At 38.3% G+C, this 22,938-nt stretch overlaps 1 protein-coding gene across 3 annotated transcripts in view; it reads left to right on the forward strand.

The window, feature by feature from the left end:
• LOC137046653 (NACHT, LRR and PYD domains-containing protein 3-like) overlaps positions 1-13,009 on the forward strand; it is a 126,924-nt gene extending 113,915 nt beyond the window's left edge. For all 3 annotated transcript variants that reach the window (XM_067423987.1, XM_067423969.1, XM_067423979.1), the window contains one exon: positions 12,425-13,009. In XM_067423987.1, coding sequence (XP_067280088.1) covers positions 12,425-12,999 — 575 coding nt within the window. In that variant the 3' untranslated portion in view covers positions 13,000-13,009. The remainder of the gene's footprint in view (positions 1-12,424) is intronic.
• Positions 13,010-22,938: the final 9,929 nt, after the last annotated feature.

Genomic DNA, 22,938 nt, shown 5'->3' on the forward strand with positions numbered 1-22,938 from the left:
TTCACTCAAATACATACTCAAAACGTCATACACCCTCACTCTATCGACGGTGAATCGGCTCAAAATAAACCCATAACACAGAATGAGTGAATAAAGGATCACAATAACACGTTATACTGTCTGTGGCTCGGCCGCGGCGGAGTGTGTGACGGTCGGTCACGGATCTGTCAGACGATCAGCTCGGAGAAACCGCTTGAACTGAGCACCGTAACTGAGGCGATCCGGGCAAATTCAATTATAATTATCACTAGTCTAAATACAATTGTTACTATCTTTAAATATATTTATAGATAGTCAGACAAAGGTTTAAATGCTAAAATGGCTTGCGATAGAGAGGCAGCATTGGTTTACAGCAGGGGTCTTCAACTAAAATAGCTTGGGGTCCAGAAAAAAACCTTCCTCACCGGCCGAGGTCCGGACAATTATATACCTAAAAACATGAATTGATGTCTTTTTGCCAGACTAAAGAAATTAGTTTAGATAAAAAAAATGTCTTTATTGAACCAAATATAATATGTTCTCATAGATAAACATGTCTTTTCATATTGTTAAAGCAAACATAGGCAATCCTTCACTAAATGTATTTCATTTTGAGGTTGTTCTGTTTAAGTTACGCTGGTACAAAATATCTGATTCAACCAGTAGTCATGTCTGACAAAAAATATGATGAATGAAAAAATGCCTTCATCTCTAAATCTGCCCTGAAAATACATTAATTTAAATATTACTAGCAACTAAAGCGCTTTTTCTGCTGAACTGAGATAAACCGTAACAATCAATGAACACAAACCCTCCTGGTTAAAAACAAAACAGAAATCTCATAACATGATTGTATGTTTATTCACATGTATAGTCACCTCATGACTAAATGTAGGCTATCTTCAGCACTGCTCTCTCTGTGCTTCAAATTACACTGGAAAAAAATCATCAGCAATATCATCCAGAAGCACAAACAGGCAAAATCAACGGCCACCAGTGTTGGAAAAACACTGTCGGACACATTGTCTGAACTTCAGAGCATGTGAGAGATTGGCTCATTTATTTTCTGTGCCCTTACCTCAGACTGCGGAGGATAAAGGTGTCTTTAAAATGTGTATGGCTGAATCCGAAACCGCCCCTATACCCTAAATAGGGCATTATTTGAGGGGACAGCCATTTGTAGTGGTGTCCGAAACCGATACCGATACGATACTTTTAAACTTATTTTTTAAATTATTAAATATATTAAATTATTTAAATGACTAAGAGTAAAAATACTCACTTAACATATTTGAAAGGTTAATTGCAACTTATTAGATCATATTTCTTTAACACATGGATAAACGTTTAGTTGTAGTGAAATTAACCTTGGAAATCTACAAATACTATCCTATTTGAACTACGGCTACTGTAGTAAAAAAACATGGTTCAGTTTCACAAGAGACTGCCAGCGACTGAACGTTGCACTCATAAAATGCCACCTTTTTATTCTTATAGGGATTTATATTAACATTAGTTACAGCATAGAACATGATCAATTTTAACTTTTAACATTACATTTAAAGAGTGTAATTGCACTATGTAGGCTACAATTTCTATTTTTTATTGTGAAATAACTCAAACTCTTATGTTTTTCTGTCTTCTGATGAGCATTATTCTGGGCTGTGTGTTTAAAAGCATCAATGGTTTCTTATGATAGTTTTGGGAAACGCAGTTCTGTTTGAATAGTGTCATCAGTGAACGGACGCTCTCTTCTGTGATCCATTGGTTCTGTCTTGTAGCGTTTGCATGCATTCAGATCATGGTTCAGATGAGCAGGAAAATAGTCCTATACTACACAATTAACATATAGTTTATTTGTATTGTATGCAAATAATCTTTTTAAATAAACAAAATTACTGGTAAAAAAAAACACCTTAGTATCGATATTTTAATTTGAGTATCAATACTTTCAATGCTTACATCCTGGGCCGCATTAATGCACGGGCTTACCTGGGCTTAAGCCAAGGGCCCCGGGCTGGGGGAGGGCCCCGATGATGCCGGAAAATATTGTAACCGGATTTTATAATATGTTGGCTGTCCCTTTAAAATCACGCTTTATCGCGTTGAATGTACTTTGCAAGTCCTGCTCGAGAAATGTCAGTCAAACCCTCTCACTCAATGAACCCTGCAGTCAACAGTCACAGTTGGAGCTTAGAGCGCAAAAAATCAAGCCCGACCCTACCGAGCCCCTTATTTTGTCCGAGCCCGGCCCTGCCCGACACATTAACTGTAATTATGAGCCCAATTTAAACCCGACCATTTGTCAATACAAGGGTGTTCTGACGAGAAAGATCGAGCCTGTAAAGAGCGAAGCGGACCGGTGTGACTCCGCTCAATAATCCGCAGTAATCATGAACCCTCACCGGTAAAATTATGTTCGCTCAAAAGACGTATGTGAAAAGTGGTGACACTTCTGTTAGTTTCCGAGAGAAGCGCACTCTTGAATATCACGCGAAAATGTGGCGCTCTCAGCCGCACTGTATATCACTTCAAATAAAGCACAAAAGAAACTACCAACATGCAAAATCGTAGTATTTCAGTAATCTATAAAGGTATAAAATAATGAAACAAAACGTGTTTAAAGTTGCATCAAAACTGTGCTAAAATATTCTGCCATGTAATATAGCAATATAGCCTAAGGCATAAGCTGATAATATGATTTTTTTTTTCATGCTCAAATAAATGTGAGCACTGTGCATTTATCCTGAAATATAGGCGCTTATTTAGCTTTAACTTGTAAAGTAGCCTATACAAACAACAGTGGATAATATTTAAATGCATCAAATAAAATGTTGACTTCTGTCCTTATTATATCATTTAAATAAATTCATATTCTTAGGGATTCAATAGAGAACACACTTTTTCTTTTGCGCAGTTTAATTTTTGACAGAAATGTTGCAATTATGGTAACACTTTAGAATAATGTTTCTTACTTAATGCATAACTAATAAAGAGTTACTGCCGTACTAATGAATAATTCTTCATTAACACTCAAGTCACTAATATTAACTACTAACGAATGAGTGTTAACTAATCAATATGTAATAGCATTTTTTAATTGTGTTAAGTATCAATTAGTTAATCAGTAACTATTCAATTCAGTTATGCCTCCTTAAGAACTACTATTAAGTAACTACTAATTCAGCTTCACGAGGAATAACTATTAAGTAAATACTAATTCAGCTTCACGAGGAATAACTATTAAGTAACTACTAATTCAGCTTCACGAGGAATAACTATTAAGTAAATACTAATTCAGCTTCATGAGGAATAACTATTAAGTAAATACTAATTCAGCTTCAGGAGGAATAACTATTAAGTAACTACTAATTCAGCTTCACGAGGAATAACTATTAAGTAACTACTAATTCAGCTTCAGGAGGAATAACTATTAAGTAACTACTAATTCAGCTTCACGAGGAATAACTATTAAGTAAATACTAATTCAGCTTCACGAGGAATAACTATTAAGTCAATACTAATTCAGCTTCAGGAGGAATAACTATTAAGTAACTACTAATTCAGCTTCACAAGGAATAACTATTAAGTAACTACTAATTCAGCTTCATGAGGAATAACTATTAAGTAACTACTAATTCAGCTTCACGAGGAATAACTATTAAGTAACTACTAATTCAGCTTCACGAGGAATAACTATTAAGTAAATACTAATTCAGCTTCACGAGGAATAACTATTAAGTCAATACTAATTCAGCTTCAGGAGGAATAACTATTAAGTAACTACTAATTCAGCTTCACGAGGAATAACTATTAAGTAAATACTAATTCAGCTTCAGGAGGAATAACTATTAAGTAACTACTAATTCAGCTTCAGGAGGAATAACTATTAAGTAACTACTAATTCAGCTTCACGAGGAATAACTATTAAGTAAATACTAATTCAGCTTCACGAGGAATAACTATTAAGTCAATACTAATTCAGCTTCAGGAGGAATAACTATTAAGTAACTACTAATTCAGCTTCACAAGGAATAACTATTAAGTAACTACTAATTCAGCTTCATGAGGAATAACTATTAAGTAACTACTAATTCAGCTTCACGAGGAATAACTATTAAGTAACTACTAATTCATCTTCACGAGGAATAACTATTAAGTAACTACTAATTCAGCTTCAGGAGGAATAACTATTAAGTAACTAATTCAGCTTCACGAGGAATAACTATTAAATAACTACTAATTCAGCTTCACGAGGAATAACTATTAAGTAACTACTAATTCAGCTTCACGAGGAATAACTATTAAGTAAATACTAATTCAGCTTCACGAGGAATAACTATTAAGTAAATACTAATTCAGCTTCACGAGGAATAACTATTAAGTAACTACTAATTCAGCTTCATGAGGAATAACTATTAAGTAAATACTAATTCAGCTTCACGAGGAATAACTATTAAGTAACTACTAATTCAGCTTCACGAGGAATAACTATTAAGTAACTACTAATTCAGCTTCATGAGGAATAACTATTAAGTAACTACTAATTCAGCTTCAGGAGGAATAACTATTAAGTAACTACTAATTCAGCTTCACGAGGAATAACTATTAAGTAACTTCTAATTCAGCTTCATGAGGAATAACTATTAAGTAACTACTAATTCAGCTTCATGAGGAATAACTATTAAGTAACTACTAATTCAGCTTCAGGAGGAATAACTATTAAGTAACTAATTCAGCTTCAGGAGGAATAACTATTAAGTAAATACTAATTCAGCTTCAGGAGGAATAACTATTAAGTAACTACTAATTCAGCTTCAGGAGGAATAACTATTAAGTAACTACTAATTCAGCTTCAGGAGGAATAACTATTAAGTAACTAATTCAGCTTCACGAGGAATAACTATTAAGTAACTACTAATTCAGCTTCAGGAGGAATAACTATTAAGTAACTACTAATTCAGCTTCAGGAGGAATAACTATTAAGTAACTACTAATTCAGCTTCAGGAGGAATAACTATTAAGTAACTACTAATTCAGCTTCACGAGGAATAACTATTAAGTAACTACTAATTCAGCTTCACGAGGAATAACTATTAAGTAACTACTAATTCAGCTTCAGGAGGAATAACTATTAAGTAACTACTAATTCAGCTTCAGGAGGAATAACTATTAAGTAACTACTAATTCAGCTTCAGGAGGAATAACTATTAAGTAACTACTAATTCAGCTTCAGGAGGAATAACTATTAAGTAACTACTAATTCAGCTTCAGGAGGAATAACTATTAAGTAACTACTAATACAGCTTCAGGAGGAATAACTATTAAGTAACTACTAATTCAGCTTCACGAGGAATAACTATTAAGTTACTACTAATTCAGCTTCACGAGGAATAACTATTAAGTAACTACTAATTCAGCTTCACGAGGAATAACTATTAAGTAACTACTAATTCAGCTTCAGGAGGAATAACTATTAAGTTACTACTAATTCAGCTTCAGGAGGAATAACTATTAAGTAACTACTAATACAGCTTCAGGAGGAATAACTATTAAGTAACTACTAATTCAGCTTCACGAGGAATAACTATTAAGTAACTACTAATTCAGCTTCATGATGAATAACTATTAAGTAACTAGTTCAGCTTCATGGGGAATAACTATTAAGTAACTAATTCAGCTTCACGAGGAATAACTATTAAGTAACTAATTCAGCTTCACGAGGAATAACTATTAAGTAACTACTAATTCAGCTTCATGAGGAATAACTATTAAGTAACTAATTCAGCTTCATGAGGAATAACTATTAAGTAACTAATTCAGCTTCACGAGGAATAACTATTAAGTAACTACTAATTCAGCTTCAGGAGGAATAACTATTAAGTAACTACTAATTCAGCTTCAGGAGGAATAACTATTAAGTAACTACTAATTCAGCTTCAGGAGGAATAACTATTAAGTAACTACTAATTCAGCTTCAGGAGGAATAACTATTAAGTAACTACTAATTCAGCTTCATGAGGAATAACTATTAAGTAACTAATTCAGCTTCACGAGGAATAACTATTAAGTAACTACTAATTCAGCTTCACGAGGAATAACTATTAAGTAACTACTAATTCAGCTTCACGAGGAATAACTATTAAGTAACTACTAATTCAGCTTCACGAGGAATAACTATTAAGTAACTACTAATTCAGCTTCACGAGGAATAACTATTAAGTAACTACTAATTCAGCTTCAGGAGGAATAACTATTAAGTAACTACTAATTCAGCTTCACGAGGAATAACTATTAAGTAACTAATTCAGCTTCAGGAGGAATAACTATTAAGTAACTACTAATTCAGCTTCACGAGGAATAACTATTAAGTAACTACTAATTCAGCTTCAGGAGGAATAACTATTAAGTAACTACTAATTCAGCTTCAGGAGGAATAACTATTAAGTAACTACTAATTCAGCTTCACGAGGAATAACTATTAAGTAAATACTAATTCAGCTTCATGAGGAATAACTATTAAGTAAATACTAATTCAGCTTCACGAGGAATAACTATTAAGTAACTACTAATTCAGCTTCATGAGGAATAACTATTAAGTAACTACTAATTCAGCTTCTTGAGGAATAACTATTAAGTAAATACTAATTCAGCTTCAGGAGGAATAACTATTAAGTAACTACTAATTCAGCTTCATGAGGAATAACTATTAAGTAACTACTAATTCAGCTTCAGGAGGAATAACTATTAAGTAACTACTAATTCAGCTTCACAAGGAATAACTATTAAGTAAATACTAATTCAGCTTCAGGAGGAATAACTATTAAGTAACTACTAATTCAGCTTCATGAGGAATAACTATTAAGTAACTACTAATTCAGCTTCAGGAGGAATAACTATTAAGTAAATACTAATTCAGCTTCATGAGGAATAACTATTAAGTAACTACTAATTCAGCTTCACGAGGAATAACTATTAAGTAACTACTAATTCAGCTTCATGAGGAATAACTATTAAGTAAATACTAATTCAGCTTCACGAGGAATAACTATTAAGTAACTACTAATTCAGCTTCAGGAGGAATAACTATTAAGTAAATACTAATTCAGCTTCACGAGGAATAACTATTAAGTAACTACTAATTCAGCTTCATGAGGAATAACTATTAAGTAACTACTAATTCAGCTTCAGGAGGAATAACTATTAAGTAACTACTAATTCAGCTTCAGGAGGAATAACTATTAAGTAACTACTAATTCAGCTTCAGGAGGAATAACTATTAAGTAAATACTAATTCAGCTTCATGAGGAATAACTATTAAGTAACTACTAATTCAGCTTCAGGAGGAATAACTATTAAGTAACTACTAATTCAGCTTCATGAGGAATAACTATTAAGTAACTACTAATTCAGCTTCACGAGGAATAACTATTAAGTAACTACTAATTCAGCTTCACGAGGAATAACTATTAAGTAAATACTAATTCAGCTTCATGAGGAATAACTATTAAGTAACTACTAATTCAGCTTCACGAGGAATAACTATTAAGTAACTACTAATTCAGCTTCACGAGGAATAACTATTAAGTAACTACTAATTAACAGTGATGCACAGTATCAGATCAAGGCCCTTTCTTCTTCTTTAGTACTAATGTTGTTAGATAAATGTACTACTGTTATGTGTACTATATGTAAATATTAATTTACATTCACTCGCAAATGTGCCGATTAATGTTTCTGTCTGTGTGTGTCCCCACGCTATACAGTCCCTGACAAAAGTCTTGCCGCTTATCTATTTTCTAGAAATACCTGATATTAACCTGACCTTTAATTAATTCATTGGTGTTAGAAATAGCTCATATGAAAAGCTAAAACCCTCCCAAATGATGTTTAATGCACTGAAATAAATCATTTTCACAGAAAAAAATATTTATCATTTAATCAAGACAGAAAGGTCAAATTTTGGCAAGACAAAAGTTTTGTCGCCTATACAGAAATTGAAAAAAATTACTGCAAATACAAAAATATGTCAGCAAATTAAGTTGTGGTGCTGTGAGATCCACATTTAATATCTTGTATGACTTCCATGAGCTTGAAGGACTGCATCCATGCGGTTTGGCAAGGATTCATAAAATTTATCGATGAAGTCATCCGGAATAGCTAAGAAAGTCTTGCAGGCCTACTTATTGCACATCCGCCGCTCCCGAAGCCACAAACTCTCTCAGGTCGTGACTCGTGTGCAGATCATCCGCTGGAATTTAAAAACTGGGCTCGAGTAAAGATGGCAGAAGGAGAACAGTTACAGCAGCGTTTGGTGAGCAAAAAAGGCCAAACCAACTCTGTTGTCTGGCAACAGTTTGGCTGCGAGGACTCAGACGACGAGCAGAAACATGCTACGTGCAAGATTTGCTACATAGTGGCTGCAACGCAAGGGAATAAGATTGTGATAAGAGTGACCTATCACAATCTAATAAAGAAACAAAAACATCAATCCACAACCCTCTCAACATCCTCCGTAACCCAGGCATCATAACAGACACACTCTACAACGCAACTCCCTATCCGGTGAAATCGGAAAGACACAAAAAAATAAATGATTCCGTTCCGAAGTTTCTTCTGCTCATCAAGCCTGCATTTATTTGATCAAAAATACAGACAACAAAAGTCATTGGGATATATTATTACACATTTAAATCATTGGTTTTCAGTTGATTCTACTTTTTCAAATGATCATTTATTTCTGTGATGTAAAGCTGAATTTTCAGGATGGTTCCTCCAGTCTTCAGTGATCATGTGACATCCAGTCTCTCACATGATCCTTCAGAAATCATTCAAATATTCTCATTTATTATGAGTGTTGGAAACAGTTCTGCTGCCGAAAATATTTGATGAAGAAAAGGTTCAAAACAACTGCATTTATTCAGAATAATAATAAAACAATATTTTCTAATAATAGGCTATACATTTTCTTTACTATCACTTTTTATCAGTTTAACACATGGATGCTTGCTGAATAAAAGTATTGATTTATTAAAAAAACGAAAGAAAAAAAAATACTGAGCCCAAGTTACTGACCAGTAGTGAATATTGTTGTGACAAAAGATTTCTCATTTTAAAAAACATTTTCTTTTTTACTTTTTATTGATCCTCCTTTTTAAGTGTCCTATCAGCAGCCCTACCAGCATGTTGACTTGAGTGGTTTTTATTCTGTCTTAAATGTTCGTTCAATTATTTGCTGTTAATTCTGGGGCTGATGGTGAGCCAGCCTTTAATATTCTCATCAGTTACTCGCTGGAATTTGTTGAATATATTTTGCCAAAATGTTGCCTACTTGTTTTCAAGAGATTGTGGAAGTGCACTTTATTGGTGATCTTATTTATTTGTAGTTATCATTTTTACTTGAATACTTTTATACTTTGAGTTAAATATGTTATATTATGTATTTTAATAGTTCATAAAGTACAACAAATGTTACAATTTCAGTTTAAGAATTGTTGAAAGGTGTCTTTTTAATAAATGCAACACATTCCCAAAGTCATGTGAAATAATCGTGTTACATAATCGTGATTTCAATATTGACCAAAATAATCGTGATTATGATTTTTTCCATGATCGAGCAGCCCTAATGTGAACTATTCTTATATCCAGCGTGTTATATGCGTGTGTGTTTGGGACAGAGGGGAACGCGGTCACATTTTCAGCAGATATTTGCTGTCCATCATAAATCACAGCAGGAGAATGACAGGAGTCAGAGGAGAACAGCGGTAAAGGCGACAGAATGAACGATATTCGTCTGTATTTGAAACACACGAGTCGTGGTTCAGCTGCGCGAGACAAACGCTGGCAGTGTGAAGCACAACGGGCTCCCGCTCTCCACACACACTTCTTCTGCCACTGCTAACGTGTGCGATGTAAAGCCGGCGTTAAACGACTCTAGCGCATCCTCCAGCTCCGGCCAGCCTTCCTCATCTCTCCCTCCTGCCATTTCTACACGTGACGTGACCTGCAGCTCTCCACTTCTACTGGCTGTTACTTCTTTTACTGGATGTCCACACACACCTCGTATTTCGTGTGAAAAAAACTGACATGCACAAACAACTCCAAATGAAACCCTGCGGCTCGGGACGACCCATTGATGACATCAAACGATCGGTCTGTGTGAGAAACCCAAAAGTATTTATATCATTTTTTACCTCAGATACAACACTATGTCCAACAGCCGCGAGCGCGCCATCACTTCCGCAGTGTGAGGTCAAAGGACACGATATGGCGAATCTCAATGGGACACAAGCAGTGGAAGTGATGTCTCGCGCGTATGGGACGCCATATCGGGCCCTTACTGACACATTACTATAATATTAAAGGTTAACATCAGATGAAGTGTAGTGATTATATCGGCTAATATAGGTCAGATATTTAGTGAAAGAGTTTGTTCCTCTAGTGAACTGACAGCTGTGACACTGAATGACTTCTGAGGTAAATGTGATGCTACGGGACGTTGTTCTCAAGCTGTTTTATTGTCTTTCTGCGTTTAAAACACCGATTGAGCGATTACACGACATATGAGACATTTCAGTAAGTTGTAATGTATCCTCAACATACCTTAAGAGATATTAATTCATGATTATTCTTTAGGAAGAGATGATCGCGTTCACTCGCGGGCCTATACTGTGATCATTCACGTCTCATTAAAGAGCATCAAAACGGCATTTATCGCTTGAATTTCATGATTTATGAACTGAATAATTAATATGTTTGTGTGGGAACTCGGATTGAAGTGTGTTCCGCGCTTAAAACAAGTGACTGTTAACTGTTAAAGATTGCATTCTGAAGCGTTAGGTACACACGTACACCGAACCGAAAGCCCTGTAACGAAACGGTTTGAATGTACAATTCCTGAAGAAATTGTGAGTGGCGCTTGCGGATGGCAAAACTCCCGTGAAAGGTGTGTTGAGGTGGTTGCTAAGGTATTCTGGTTGGTTACTAGATGGTTGCTAGGGCATTGATAGGTGGTTGCTAGGGTGTCTTAGGTGGTTGCTAGGCATTTGCTAGGATATTCTGGGTGGTTGCTAGGCAGTTGCTAGGAAATTCTGGGTGGTTGCTAGGGTGTTGCTAGGCGGTTGCTAAGGTATTTCCTGGCGGTTGCTATGGTGTTCTGGGTGGTTGCTACGGCGTTGCTAGGTGGTTGCTAGGTGTTCTGGGTGGTTGCTGGGCAGTTGCTATGGTGTTCTAAGTGGTTGCTAGGCAGTTGCTATTGCATTGCTAGGTGGTTGCTATGGAGTGGCAGCATCCCATAATGATATCCCAAAATCACCTTGCCAGTATGAATATAAACCAACCCCCATGTTTCTACGATGTTCTAATACAGAGAGCTAAACGGTTACTAGGGTACTCTGTTTGGTTGCTATGGAGTGGCTTGGCAGCATCCCATAATGCTACTCCAAAGATCCTTGCCAGTATGAATATTATAAACCAACCCTCATGTCTCTATGACATTCAGATGTGAAGATATCCACTGTGGATGTGGGTTGCTAGGGTGCTTGATAATGGTTGCTAGGGCATGGCTAGGAAGTGTTGAAGGAGATTTATGATTGGCTGTTTGCTGTCCCAAGGCAAACAAACCCACCCTCATGTTGCTATGACACTAAATCCCTTTGATCTCTTTCAATGGAAGTCTGGGATCTGTTGCTAGGGAGCTCTAAACCGTTGCTAGGGCAAGGCTTAATAGCTTCACGATGATCCTGAGATCGTGATTGGTTGTCTGAGTAAATTGACCCCGCCCCCTTGTCTCTGTGACTGTGATCCAGAGTCGTGTTCAAGACAAAATCCCTACGGAAGTTCCCATAGCAGTAAAAACACACGGGACGTCCCTCACCATAGTAAGTCAATGGGGGAATTCGGGCCGCTCTCGCGCCCCAGGGGTGAAACTTACACCCCATTGTGAGGTGTGTTCTGACAGAGCCTGCCAGCCTCTTCAAATGTGGGAACCCTCGAGTTTCTGCGAAATCCTTGCTCTGCGTTCCGGGTCAAAGTTCACAGCAATGTTAAGTCTGGGATTTTTCGGCTACTTTTTAACCCCTCGGGCAAACATCGCACCCCCGATCCCTTAGAAAAGAGAAACTCAGAGCTTTACTGTCCCTCTCCATGAGCCCAAATCAAACCCTGACCGATCCCTTAGAAAAGACACAGCACACCATTCCCGAATAATCTGCACGATTCGCCGCCTCATCCGCGGGTCTGTGCCAAACGGAGCGGGAGGAGAAGAGCGGCAAACCCTCCACAAAAAACCCTAAAACACACACACACACACACACACACCGGATCCGCTCCACCGCCTCTATCGTCCTCACAACCTTCACACTCACACACTTTACACTCACACACTCTCACACAGCTGTCTTCAGTGTTTGATCGTGTGTGTGTGTGTGTGTGTTCTTGTTTTCAGACGCCTGTGATCTCACACTGGATCCAAACACAGCAGACACTCGACTCGTTCTGTCTGAGGAGAACAGAAAGGTGACGCGTGTGGAGCAGAGGCAGCCGTATCCTGATCATCCGGACAGATTTGATTGTAAGCCTCAGGTTCTGTGTGGAGAGAGTCTGACTGGACGCTGCTACTGGGAGGCTGAGTGGAGCGGAGGAGGAGTTTATATATCAGTGGCTTATAAAGGAATCAAGAGGAAAGGAGGGAGTGATGACTGTGTGTTTGGACTGAATGAGAAGTCCTGGAGTCTGTTCTGCTCTGATCTCTCTGTCCTGCACAATAATAATCATATCTCCACTCGTGTCTCTGCTGGTTCTGCTGGTTCTGTCTCCTGTAAGAGAGCAGGAGTGTTTGTGGACGTGTCGGCCGGCACTCTGTCCTTCTACAGCGTCTCTGACACACACACACTCACACACTTACACACATTCACACACACATTCACTGAACCCCTCTGTGCTGGATTCAAAGTTTATAATAGTAACTCTTCAGTGTCTCTGTGTCACATTAAACAACACACACACACACACACTGACTGACTGACTAACACACACAGCTCAGACGGTTCAGTATAGGTGTATTGAGACACACACACACACACACACACAGCTCAGACGGTTCAGTATAGGTGTATTGAGACACACACACACACACACACACAGCTCAGATGGTTCAGTATAGGTGTATTGAGACGCACACACACACACACACACAGCTCAGATGGTTCAGTATAGGTGTATTGAGACGCACACACACACACAGCTCAGACGGTTCAGTATAGGTGTATTGAGACGCACACACACACACAGCTCAGATGGTTCAGTATAGGTGTATTGAGACACACACACACACACACACACAGCTCAGATGGTTCAGTATAGGTGTATTGAGACGCACACACACACACACACACAGCTCAGATGGTTCAGTATAGGTGTATTGAGACGCACACACACACACACACACAGCTCAGATGGTTCAGTATAGGTGTATTGAGACGCACACACACACACAGCTCAGACGGTTCAGTATAGGTGTATTGAGACGCACACACACACACAGCTCAGATGGTTCAGTATAGGTGTATTGAGACGCACACACACATGTTTGTGAGAGAGTGTGTGTTTTAGTAATCCAGGTAAAGTGAAATGTTCTCCAAGGTGTCTGAAATAGCTCTGCCAGAACACTTCATTGATCGTTCATTTATTATAATGTATTTGTCAAGAGATTATGTTTGCTGCTGAACTGTTTTAATGTACTCAAGGAATTTATGTTGTAATGTGTATGATATCGTACATTAAAGTTTTCTATATTTCAAAGTGTGTCCGTGTCTTAATAATTTTGCACTTTTTATACCATTCTGAATACTGAAGAAAACAGCATTATAATATACTAGTGGTGTAAAATTAATGTATTTCTAATAAACTCAAATGCTATTAAAATGTTCTTGAAGTCCATTAAAATTAATTATTAAAAATATATTTTAAATACATTTTTAAAGAAATACATTTAAATTGCACTAAATGTACTTAAAGTTGTTCCATTTTTCAAGTCTTTCTTGTTTTTTCTTCATAATCTTCTTTAAACTGGAGCAATAGTCCTCAGTCTCCTGAAGAAAATGAAGAAAATGTGGCTCGGATCCTGACCATTTCTTCTTGTGTATATGACATTTCCCCAAAATAATAAAAAGTTGTTCAATAAAGGTGAAATTATCTTTATCATCACGTTCATTGGGATAATGTTTACATAATCAAACAATTCCAATGTTTCTTTCAGGTCAAATATGCTAATGGGCTAATTAACATATTATACATTGCTAGCATTATAAACCTGTTGATATCTGGAATGCAAAGCAAAACTCAGACAAGAAAAGACAAAACACCAATAATAAACACATCTGTACAATTCAAAAATTGTATTACTAACTGTAAGTGTATTATTTACAGCAGCTACAGTTATTATTTCACCTTATGCAATTGAAGATGCAAAGCAAAGTCACTCACACAATTCTTTCTTCCTCTTTCTTTGCTTGTGTGAGTTTTGCTTTGCATTCCAGAAATAAAAAACTGGTTTTGTAATGTTAGCATTGCGTATAATATGTTAATTAGACCATTAGCATGTGAACCTGAAAGAAACATTAAAAAAAAACAGCAATATAATTGATTCAATTGTAGCAATATAATATCACATCATATTTTTCAGAGGATAGTTCAATCTGTAATTTTATTTTGTCCATCAGTAATTTTCTTTCAATTGCCCACACTCAAAAAAACAATTCTACTGCGTACTTAGTCAGAGAAAACAATTTTTTGGGGAATGCAAATATGTTTGCAAAAGCGTTATTTTGTGTAAATTTATTTTTAAATGAAAACTTTAAATGAAACGACAACGTACAATTTTCAAACAGATTAAAGTGCAAAAGAATTAGGCTATAAAGAACAACACACACACACACACACACACACACACTCCCCCTAAACCTACCCATCACACACACACACACTGCCCCTAAATTTACCCATCACACACACACACACAGTCCCTAAACCTTCCCATCACTCTCTCTCTCTCTCTCTCACACACACACACACACACACACACACACACACACACACACACACACACACACACACAGCCCCTAAACCTGCCCATCTCTTTCATATATATACACACACACACACACACACTGCACACTGCCCCTAAACCTACCTATCACACACACACACACACACACACACTGCACACTGCCCCTAAACCTACCCATCTCACACACACGCACACACACACACACTGCTCCTGCCCCTAAAACTGCCCATCTCACACACACTCACACAGCCCCTAAACCTACCCCCCCCCCCCCCCCCCCACACACACACACACACACACACACACACACCACACACACAAACACTGCCCGTAAAAACCCATCACAGGAAACATTCTGCAGTTTTACTTTCTCAAAAAAAAAAACTCATCCTGTGATTTATAAGCATTTTGAAAAGTGGGGACATGGCCAATGTCCTCATATTTCACCCTCTCCTAATACCTGTCGTACCCATGTCGTTATAGACATCTGTGTACTTATAAGTCACAAAAACAAACACACACACACACACACACGTTTGTTTTTGTGACATATGGGGACATTCCATAGGTGTAATGGTGTTTATACTGTACAAACCGTATTTTCTATCCCCCTACACTGCCCCTACCCCTAAACCTACCCATCACACACACACAGACACACACAGACACACACAGACACACACACACACACACACAGTTTAGTATAGGTGTATTGAGACACACACACACACACACACAGCTCAGACGGTTCAGTATAGGTGTATTGAGACACACACACACACAGCTCAGACGGTTCAGTATAGGTGTATTGAGACACACACACACACACACACACAGCTCAGACGGTTCAGTATAGGTGTATTGAGAGACACACACACAGCTCAGATGGTTCAGTATAGGTGTATTGAGACACACACACACACACACACACAGCTCAGACGGTTCAGTATAGGTGTATTGAGACACACACACACACACACACACACACACAGCTCAGACGGTTCAGTATAGGTGTATTGAGACACACACACACACACACACACACACACACACAGCTCAGACGGTTCAGTATAGGTGTATTGAGACACACACACACACACACACACACACACAGCTCAGACGGTTCAGTATAGGTGTATTGAGACACACACACACACACACAGCTCAGACGGTTCAGTATAGGTGTATTGAGACACACACACACACACACACAGCTCAGACGGTTCAGTATAGGTGTACTGAGACACACACACACACACACACACACAGCTCAGACGGTTCAGTATAGGTGTATTGAGACACACACACACACACACACACACAGCTCAGATGGTTCAGTATAGGTGTATTGAGACACACACACACACACACACACACACACACACACACAGCTCAGATGGTTCAGTATAGGTGTATTGAGACACACACACACACACACACACACACACAGACACACACAGCCCCTAAACCTACCCATCACACACACACACACACACACACACACACACACACACACACACGCACACGCGCACACACACACACACACACACACACACACACACACACACACACACACACACACACACACAGACACACACAGCCCCTAAACCTACCCATCACACACACACACACACACACACACACACACACACACACACACACGCACACGCGCACACACACACAGTGGTCTAAGGTTGGAAACCCTTTGAAGAAAACACTGCTAAAAGTCATAAACATCTGAGCTCTAAAACCCCCCAAAAAATTAAAATTAGGCGCTTTCAAAATGCATTTGACGGGTTGATTTACAGCGATACGGACAGTGTCCTCTTCATATCTAAAAATGGCGATTGGGAACCACCACTAGGCCCCTTTCTTGGCGACCTCACTAATGAACTTGATTCTGAGACTATATAGTTGAATTATGTTCAGCCGCTCCAAAAGCATATGGTTATCGAACGGCTAATGCTAAGACATGTATGAAAGCCAAAGGCATCATGCTAAATTCTGATAACTATGAAGCTATCAAAATAGACTCACTGATTGAACTTGTGGATCACCATGTGATGGGGGACGGTACCGGTCGCCACATTCTGGCACACACCGACAACACAGTGAGAAATAAAAGACATTTCACACTTCACAACAAGACCGTTGTTCAAAAGTTCCAGATAGTGTTTACTAAAAGAGTGCTTCTCCCTGATTATAGCACAACGTTTTTGGTCGGGGGGTACGAGACACAAATGGGTTTGATTTCAGACGCCATCATCCTTTCAGCTGTCTGATATCCGGGCCAACGGACTCTGGAAAATGTTTTTTATTTAATTTGTTGAATGTTGATTTCTAAAAATATTGCTAATATTGTATTGATTTATTCCTCATGGCAGCCATTGTATGATGAATTGTTGTATAATGATATTAAATTTGTTGAAGGTATACCCCAGACACTGGAGGATTGTAATTTGTTCCCTCCTGATAAGTTTACTAGTGATTGATGATTTCATGCAGGAAGCATCCAACAGCAAGATCATCGAGAAACTTCTCACTGTTTATGTGCATCATAAAAATGTAAGAGTATTTTACATAATCCAAAATCAGTTTTCTCAGGGTAACTCCAGCAGGACCATAAGCTTAAATGCACACTGTTTGATATAGTTTAAAAACCCCAGAGACAGAACACAGATTAAAGTGTTAGGGAGGCAGATGTCTCCTGGAAACGCAGCTTTTTTTACTGAATGTTCCACTGATGCTACGAGTACAGCTTTCGGATATCTTATGGCTGATTTTAAAGCAAGAACCCCCGAGCAGTATCGTCTCAGAACAGATTTATTATCTCAACACCCTGTTGTGGACCTCCAGAAAAGAAAACACTGAGAAAATAAAATGTCTGCAAGACTTCTCTCTCTTTTAAAGCTGCTATTAAAAGCAACACCCAAACAAAGACGTGTTAGGCAGCTCCAGATGAGTTGGTTTTAACCCTGTGTGAAGGATAGCGCTAAACACACTCCATGGGAATATCCCGCTCACACAACAACAATATCGGGAACTGAAGAGAAGAAAAACTGCGGATAAAAAGATTGGTGTCAGGAAAAAGAGACAGTTGATAAATCAACAGGGTGGTTTTCGACTCCCGCTTTTAAGTGTTGCAATTCCTTTTCTAACCGGATTGATTCCATCGAAATAATCTGAGTTATGGAGCATGCAGAGAGGATGATCCTCGTCCCCCAACATCAGCTAGAGAAGATAAAAGCTGATACACCACGGGAAACTATTCAACAACATGTGGGAAATAATCTAGATATGACATTAAGAAATATTTGACCTCCATCCGCATGAAAAGGCCAAGATGTACACCGCTGTTCTGCGAAGGTTTTTAACAATTTGTAGAAAAGGGGACGGCGAGACCAACACGTTAACATTAACACTCCCTCCGCATGTTCAACCTGATAAAGAAGAAGAAGCATCAGTCTCCAGGAAGAGTGCCAAAGATCAAATAGATGTTGTTGCGGACGACATTTTGAAGAATATTCCACAAGATGTCTAAAATGAAGATGTTACTTCATGGTCTGAGACAGGGGAGTTTGTTTTTAAAGGCCTTTTTATCCCTGGTTCACACATGATGGATTTCATTAAAAGTGTTACGACACCACAAAAGATTGTTGATGAACGGAGACCTACAGGATGGGCCGAGTTTCTGCAGGCATTGGCCACTTTAAACCTTATTACCTTATATTGCGACTTACACCGCATTCAACAGTTCCGAATCACTATGTTAGACACGCGATAAACTCTTTCAAAGACAAAGCATCGCCATCATTCGGCTCATCGGAAAAAAGTCAAAAACAGAGAGTGCAGCTAAACAGACCGACATCAGCCTCTAGTTATTCAAAAGACACGCTTTTCAAATCACCCTCACTTGACCGTAGTCAGCGGCGGAGTTTTTAATCACATGTGTGTGTATGCGCTGTGTTTTCATGTTCCACATTGTTATTAACTGTGTTTCTCCACTGTTTGTGTACCAATAAATAAACGAGTCAAAAGAATAATCATCTGTTTCTTGATTTGTTTATTGAAATATCAATCATACAACATCAACATTTTGCCCGTTGAACTCATTTGAATGCATTTTCATTACAAGGTGATTGTTTGAGTTTTTTCACAAATACCGACACATTTTGATCATTCATTCTAAAATCGTCACAATACTGGTTCATCACATATTTATAATCACGAGCCTTTGTCATGTGGTCGAGGAAGAACAGGCGATGCTGGCCGCATGTGTCTGACGATAAATCTTGCTCTTGCTTTACTGACGTCTTTCTGCGTTTGAAACTCTGATTGGGCGATTCCATGTGACATGATCCAGATTTCGCTCGGTTGTCCTCTATCTTTTAACACACGTTAGATGTTCATTCGTGTTTATTTCGCTGTAACTGGCGGAAGAGAAGATCAGTTCACGGCCGCTTCTCTTCAGCTGAGCCAGAGCGATCTCACGCCACAGCCACAAAACGCCATTTATGTTTTTGACTTTCGTCATAAAATGGACGTCATTTGAAATCGGAGACTTTTTTATATCAATAGTAGGCCTAACAAAGCACAAAGCGATTTAATGGATGTGAGGCGCGCTGCAATGATCCATTTATTCATCAACTGAAAACAGGAGGACTAGTCTTTTCATTTAAGAATAGATATCGCTTGTACAAATATTTTTTCCCCAGCTCTAAATTATAGTGTCATTTATAGTGACGCTGAAGCGTGTCAACAATGCTCAATGACTGAACAAAACTTTGCTCAGCACTTGACGTCACGTGATAATCCGCTACTTGCACTGAGCGTTGTGACGTACTTCCGACTTGAAGTCTTACGGCTCACTCGTTTCCGGTTTGGTCGCCATTGTTTGTGTTTCTTTAAAAATGTTCAAAAAAGAGGGTACTTTTCAATTTCAGAAACAGCAAAAGAAATACCACGAACACTGCTGTGTTCCGCTACGTACAGCTTCATCAAAATTCAACGGAACTATACGTTTTCATAGCTTTCCTGCCGATATCGAGCTTAGAAAGCGATGGCTAGTGACCATACGCCGAGACGATTTTTCTGCTTCCAGTCGCTCTAAGGTTTGTAGCAAACATTTTACTAAAGATCAGATCATTGAAGTAGGAACTCGGAAAAGGTTAGTAACCGGTGCAGTGCCAGTGCTCTTTGCTTGGAATGAATACACAATTCAGGCACCGCGGCCGAGTGTGTGGGAGAGGAGAGAGAGACCTGTGGAGGTGCTATCCGCTGAGCCCATTCCTGTTGATGTAACTATGGATCACGATTACTGTAACATTCCCGAGGCATCGTCATTAGACATGGCGTGTGCTAAAATAGAAGAACTGTCCCAAAAAGTGGAGGAGCTGAATAAACAGCTACATGAGGTACGTCTTCAGCGTGATTTCGGATTGGAACGATTTGCCAGCTCAGATGAGGACATTCGATTTGACACAAGGTAAGCCTGAGGTTTGGTAAAACGCCATATGGTTATAAAATTAGCTCAATATACGTTGTTTGTATATACTCACGCATGCTGTTGCCTAACATGTTAGTGTACGTAAAAGAAATGTGTCAACAGTGATGTTTATGATTTTAAACACCACTTCTGGTGGTTAACAGGTTCCCCAGCTACCGTCACCTGATGTCCTTTTGGTGGCTAATCGAGCCATCAATCCACAAAATCATTCGTGTTTCCAGGTCCAAAGCTGCTGCTAGGAAACATGAAGAGATTACACATGCACGACCATCAGTGGTAGATGACTCACTTAAACACATGCACACACACAAAAAGAGTAACTGGACATTTACAGTTAGGTGAAACGCCTACAATGCAGTATGAATTTTACTGTGCTGGCTGGGTGAATACAAAACTTACCTTTCACGCATGTTTCCCTTTCCAGAGACAGCTGCTGCAGCCAATTGAGGAGTTTTTTCTTTTCCTCATCTACCTGTCAGTTGGTTTGAAGGAGAGAGACCTAGCACACCGTTTCCATGTGCAGCCGTCCACAGTGAGCAGAATCATTTCAACATGGACAAACTACCTCTATTCACTGTTGGGATCAGTGTGTGTGTGGATTTCAGCAGCTGAAGTCCACACACACACATTACAAATGTCACTGCACAATGAAAGGCCTCATTGGTATAGCTCCCCATGGTGCAGTGACATTCGTCTCTCAGCTTTATGCTGGGTCAATAAGTGACAAGGAGTGTTGAGTTATCTGGGAATTTTACATCAGTATTTGCTTCTAACTCGACAAAAGCATCAGCCAATCACAGGGGACACAGAGAACAACTCCAAATCACTTTTCAGCTCTTGTATTTGGTCATTTTGTCAGGTCAGACAGTAATTTTACAATTTGGCTCAATGATTCGATAAGGTTGATAACCTTAAAGAAAAAAAAACAAAGAAAGAAAAGAATACATAATTAGATTATATTCTTAAATGTGAACAAATGCAATGCAAATACAGACTTTTCCACATACAACTGTCTCTAAATGTGTTAATTTACATGTTTGAGCTTACTTTCATATTTATTAAAGCATAACATTATCATTCTGCATGAACTATTTAAGTAAGCCAGTGGTAGGTCACTATTTCAGATTTTCTGAATACACAAGGTTGCATTTTTTATAAACACATAATAAACTGTGCATCACGCACTTAAATAATAACCCCAGCATCAAATAACTAACTAATCTTCTCTATATTGTGCATTATAATAGTCAAAAAGCACAGATTTAAGTGACAATCAGTCCTTCATATAATCAAAGATAGATATTTTCATAGCATCAGTGTCCCTGAGATGACCGATCTCTGATGCGTTTCCCGTCTTGTATTACTCACGGCAGTCTTTTAAATGTTCTGCATTCATCAATGCATGTGCAGAAGTTGCATGTGCCTTTAATCCGCGTCGTTAGCTCACTGCGGCGATCGCATTTTCTGCTTTCTCTGCACTCTAATTCTGCGTGCGCGCGCGCGCGTGCGTGCATCTGCCATGTGAGTTCCACTTTCTTCCGCCTTCACTCGTCATTATCCGCCGCTCGTCGTCACTTTCCGCTACTCCGTCAGTAGATTTGAATTTAGCTCCTTCGTTTCGCTGATTTTCTTTGACAGTGCAGAAATCTCAGACACAAATTTGCTTTTTAGCTTCACAAGGAGATCTTTAAACAGTGCGGAATAGCCAAAATGGCAATTATGGTAGACAAGGGCTTCCTGATTAGTGAGTGTGTCAAGTGCAAAGTGTACTGTCCACCATTCCTGTCTAAGGTAAAGCAGATGCCAGCACATCAGGTGAAAGAAACACAAGCCATAGCGCGACTGCGAGTGCATGTGGAACGTGTCATCAGGAGAATCAAGCAAAACAAGCTGTCTGATAGTGTCAGCACACTTTCCCACACTGGTAACATAAGTCAACTTTTTACAGTTGCATGCCTTTTGTCCAATTATCAAAACAAGGCATTAGTTAAGACATGGGTCCAATAAGGCAATCTTTCTATCATCTTAGGTAGCTCTTTTCATTTTCTATCCTAGGTGTTGTTCCAAATTCTTATTGCTTTCTTTAATTGTTTTTTGTTTTTTGACAATTTTCAGTAAAATTACAAATATAAATGTATATCTAAAAAAAAAATAGGCATAATCAAACACAATTTATAATAACTTTGTACATTTATGTTTCCAGAAACATTGTGTAATTATCCATATGAGGAAAGAACACATTAGATATGTTCATCAATATTTTTCTGTCAGTGCTGTTTTATTGATTTTTTCTTTTCACTGACTTCTTTCACATTAAATGTATAACTATTTGTGCATATATGTATAAAAGTAAAAATAATCAACCTTCTCTCTAATAACTTGGGGG

This window comes from Pseudorasbora parva, chromosome 2 (assembly GCF_024679245.1).
Source record: "Pseudorasbora parva isolate DD20220531a chromosome 2, ASM2467924v1, whole genome shotgun sequence".
NCBI classification, from domain to species: domain Eukaryota; kingdom Metazoa; phylum Chordata; class Actinopteri; order Cypriniformes; family Gobionidae; genus Pseudorasbora; species Pseudorasbora parva.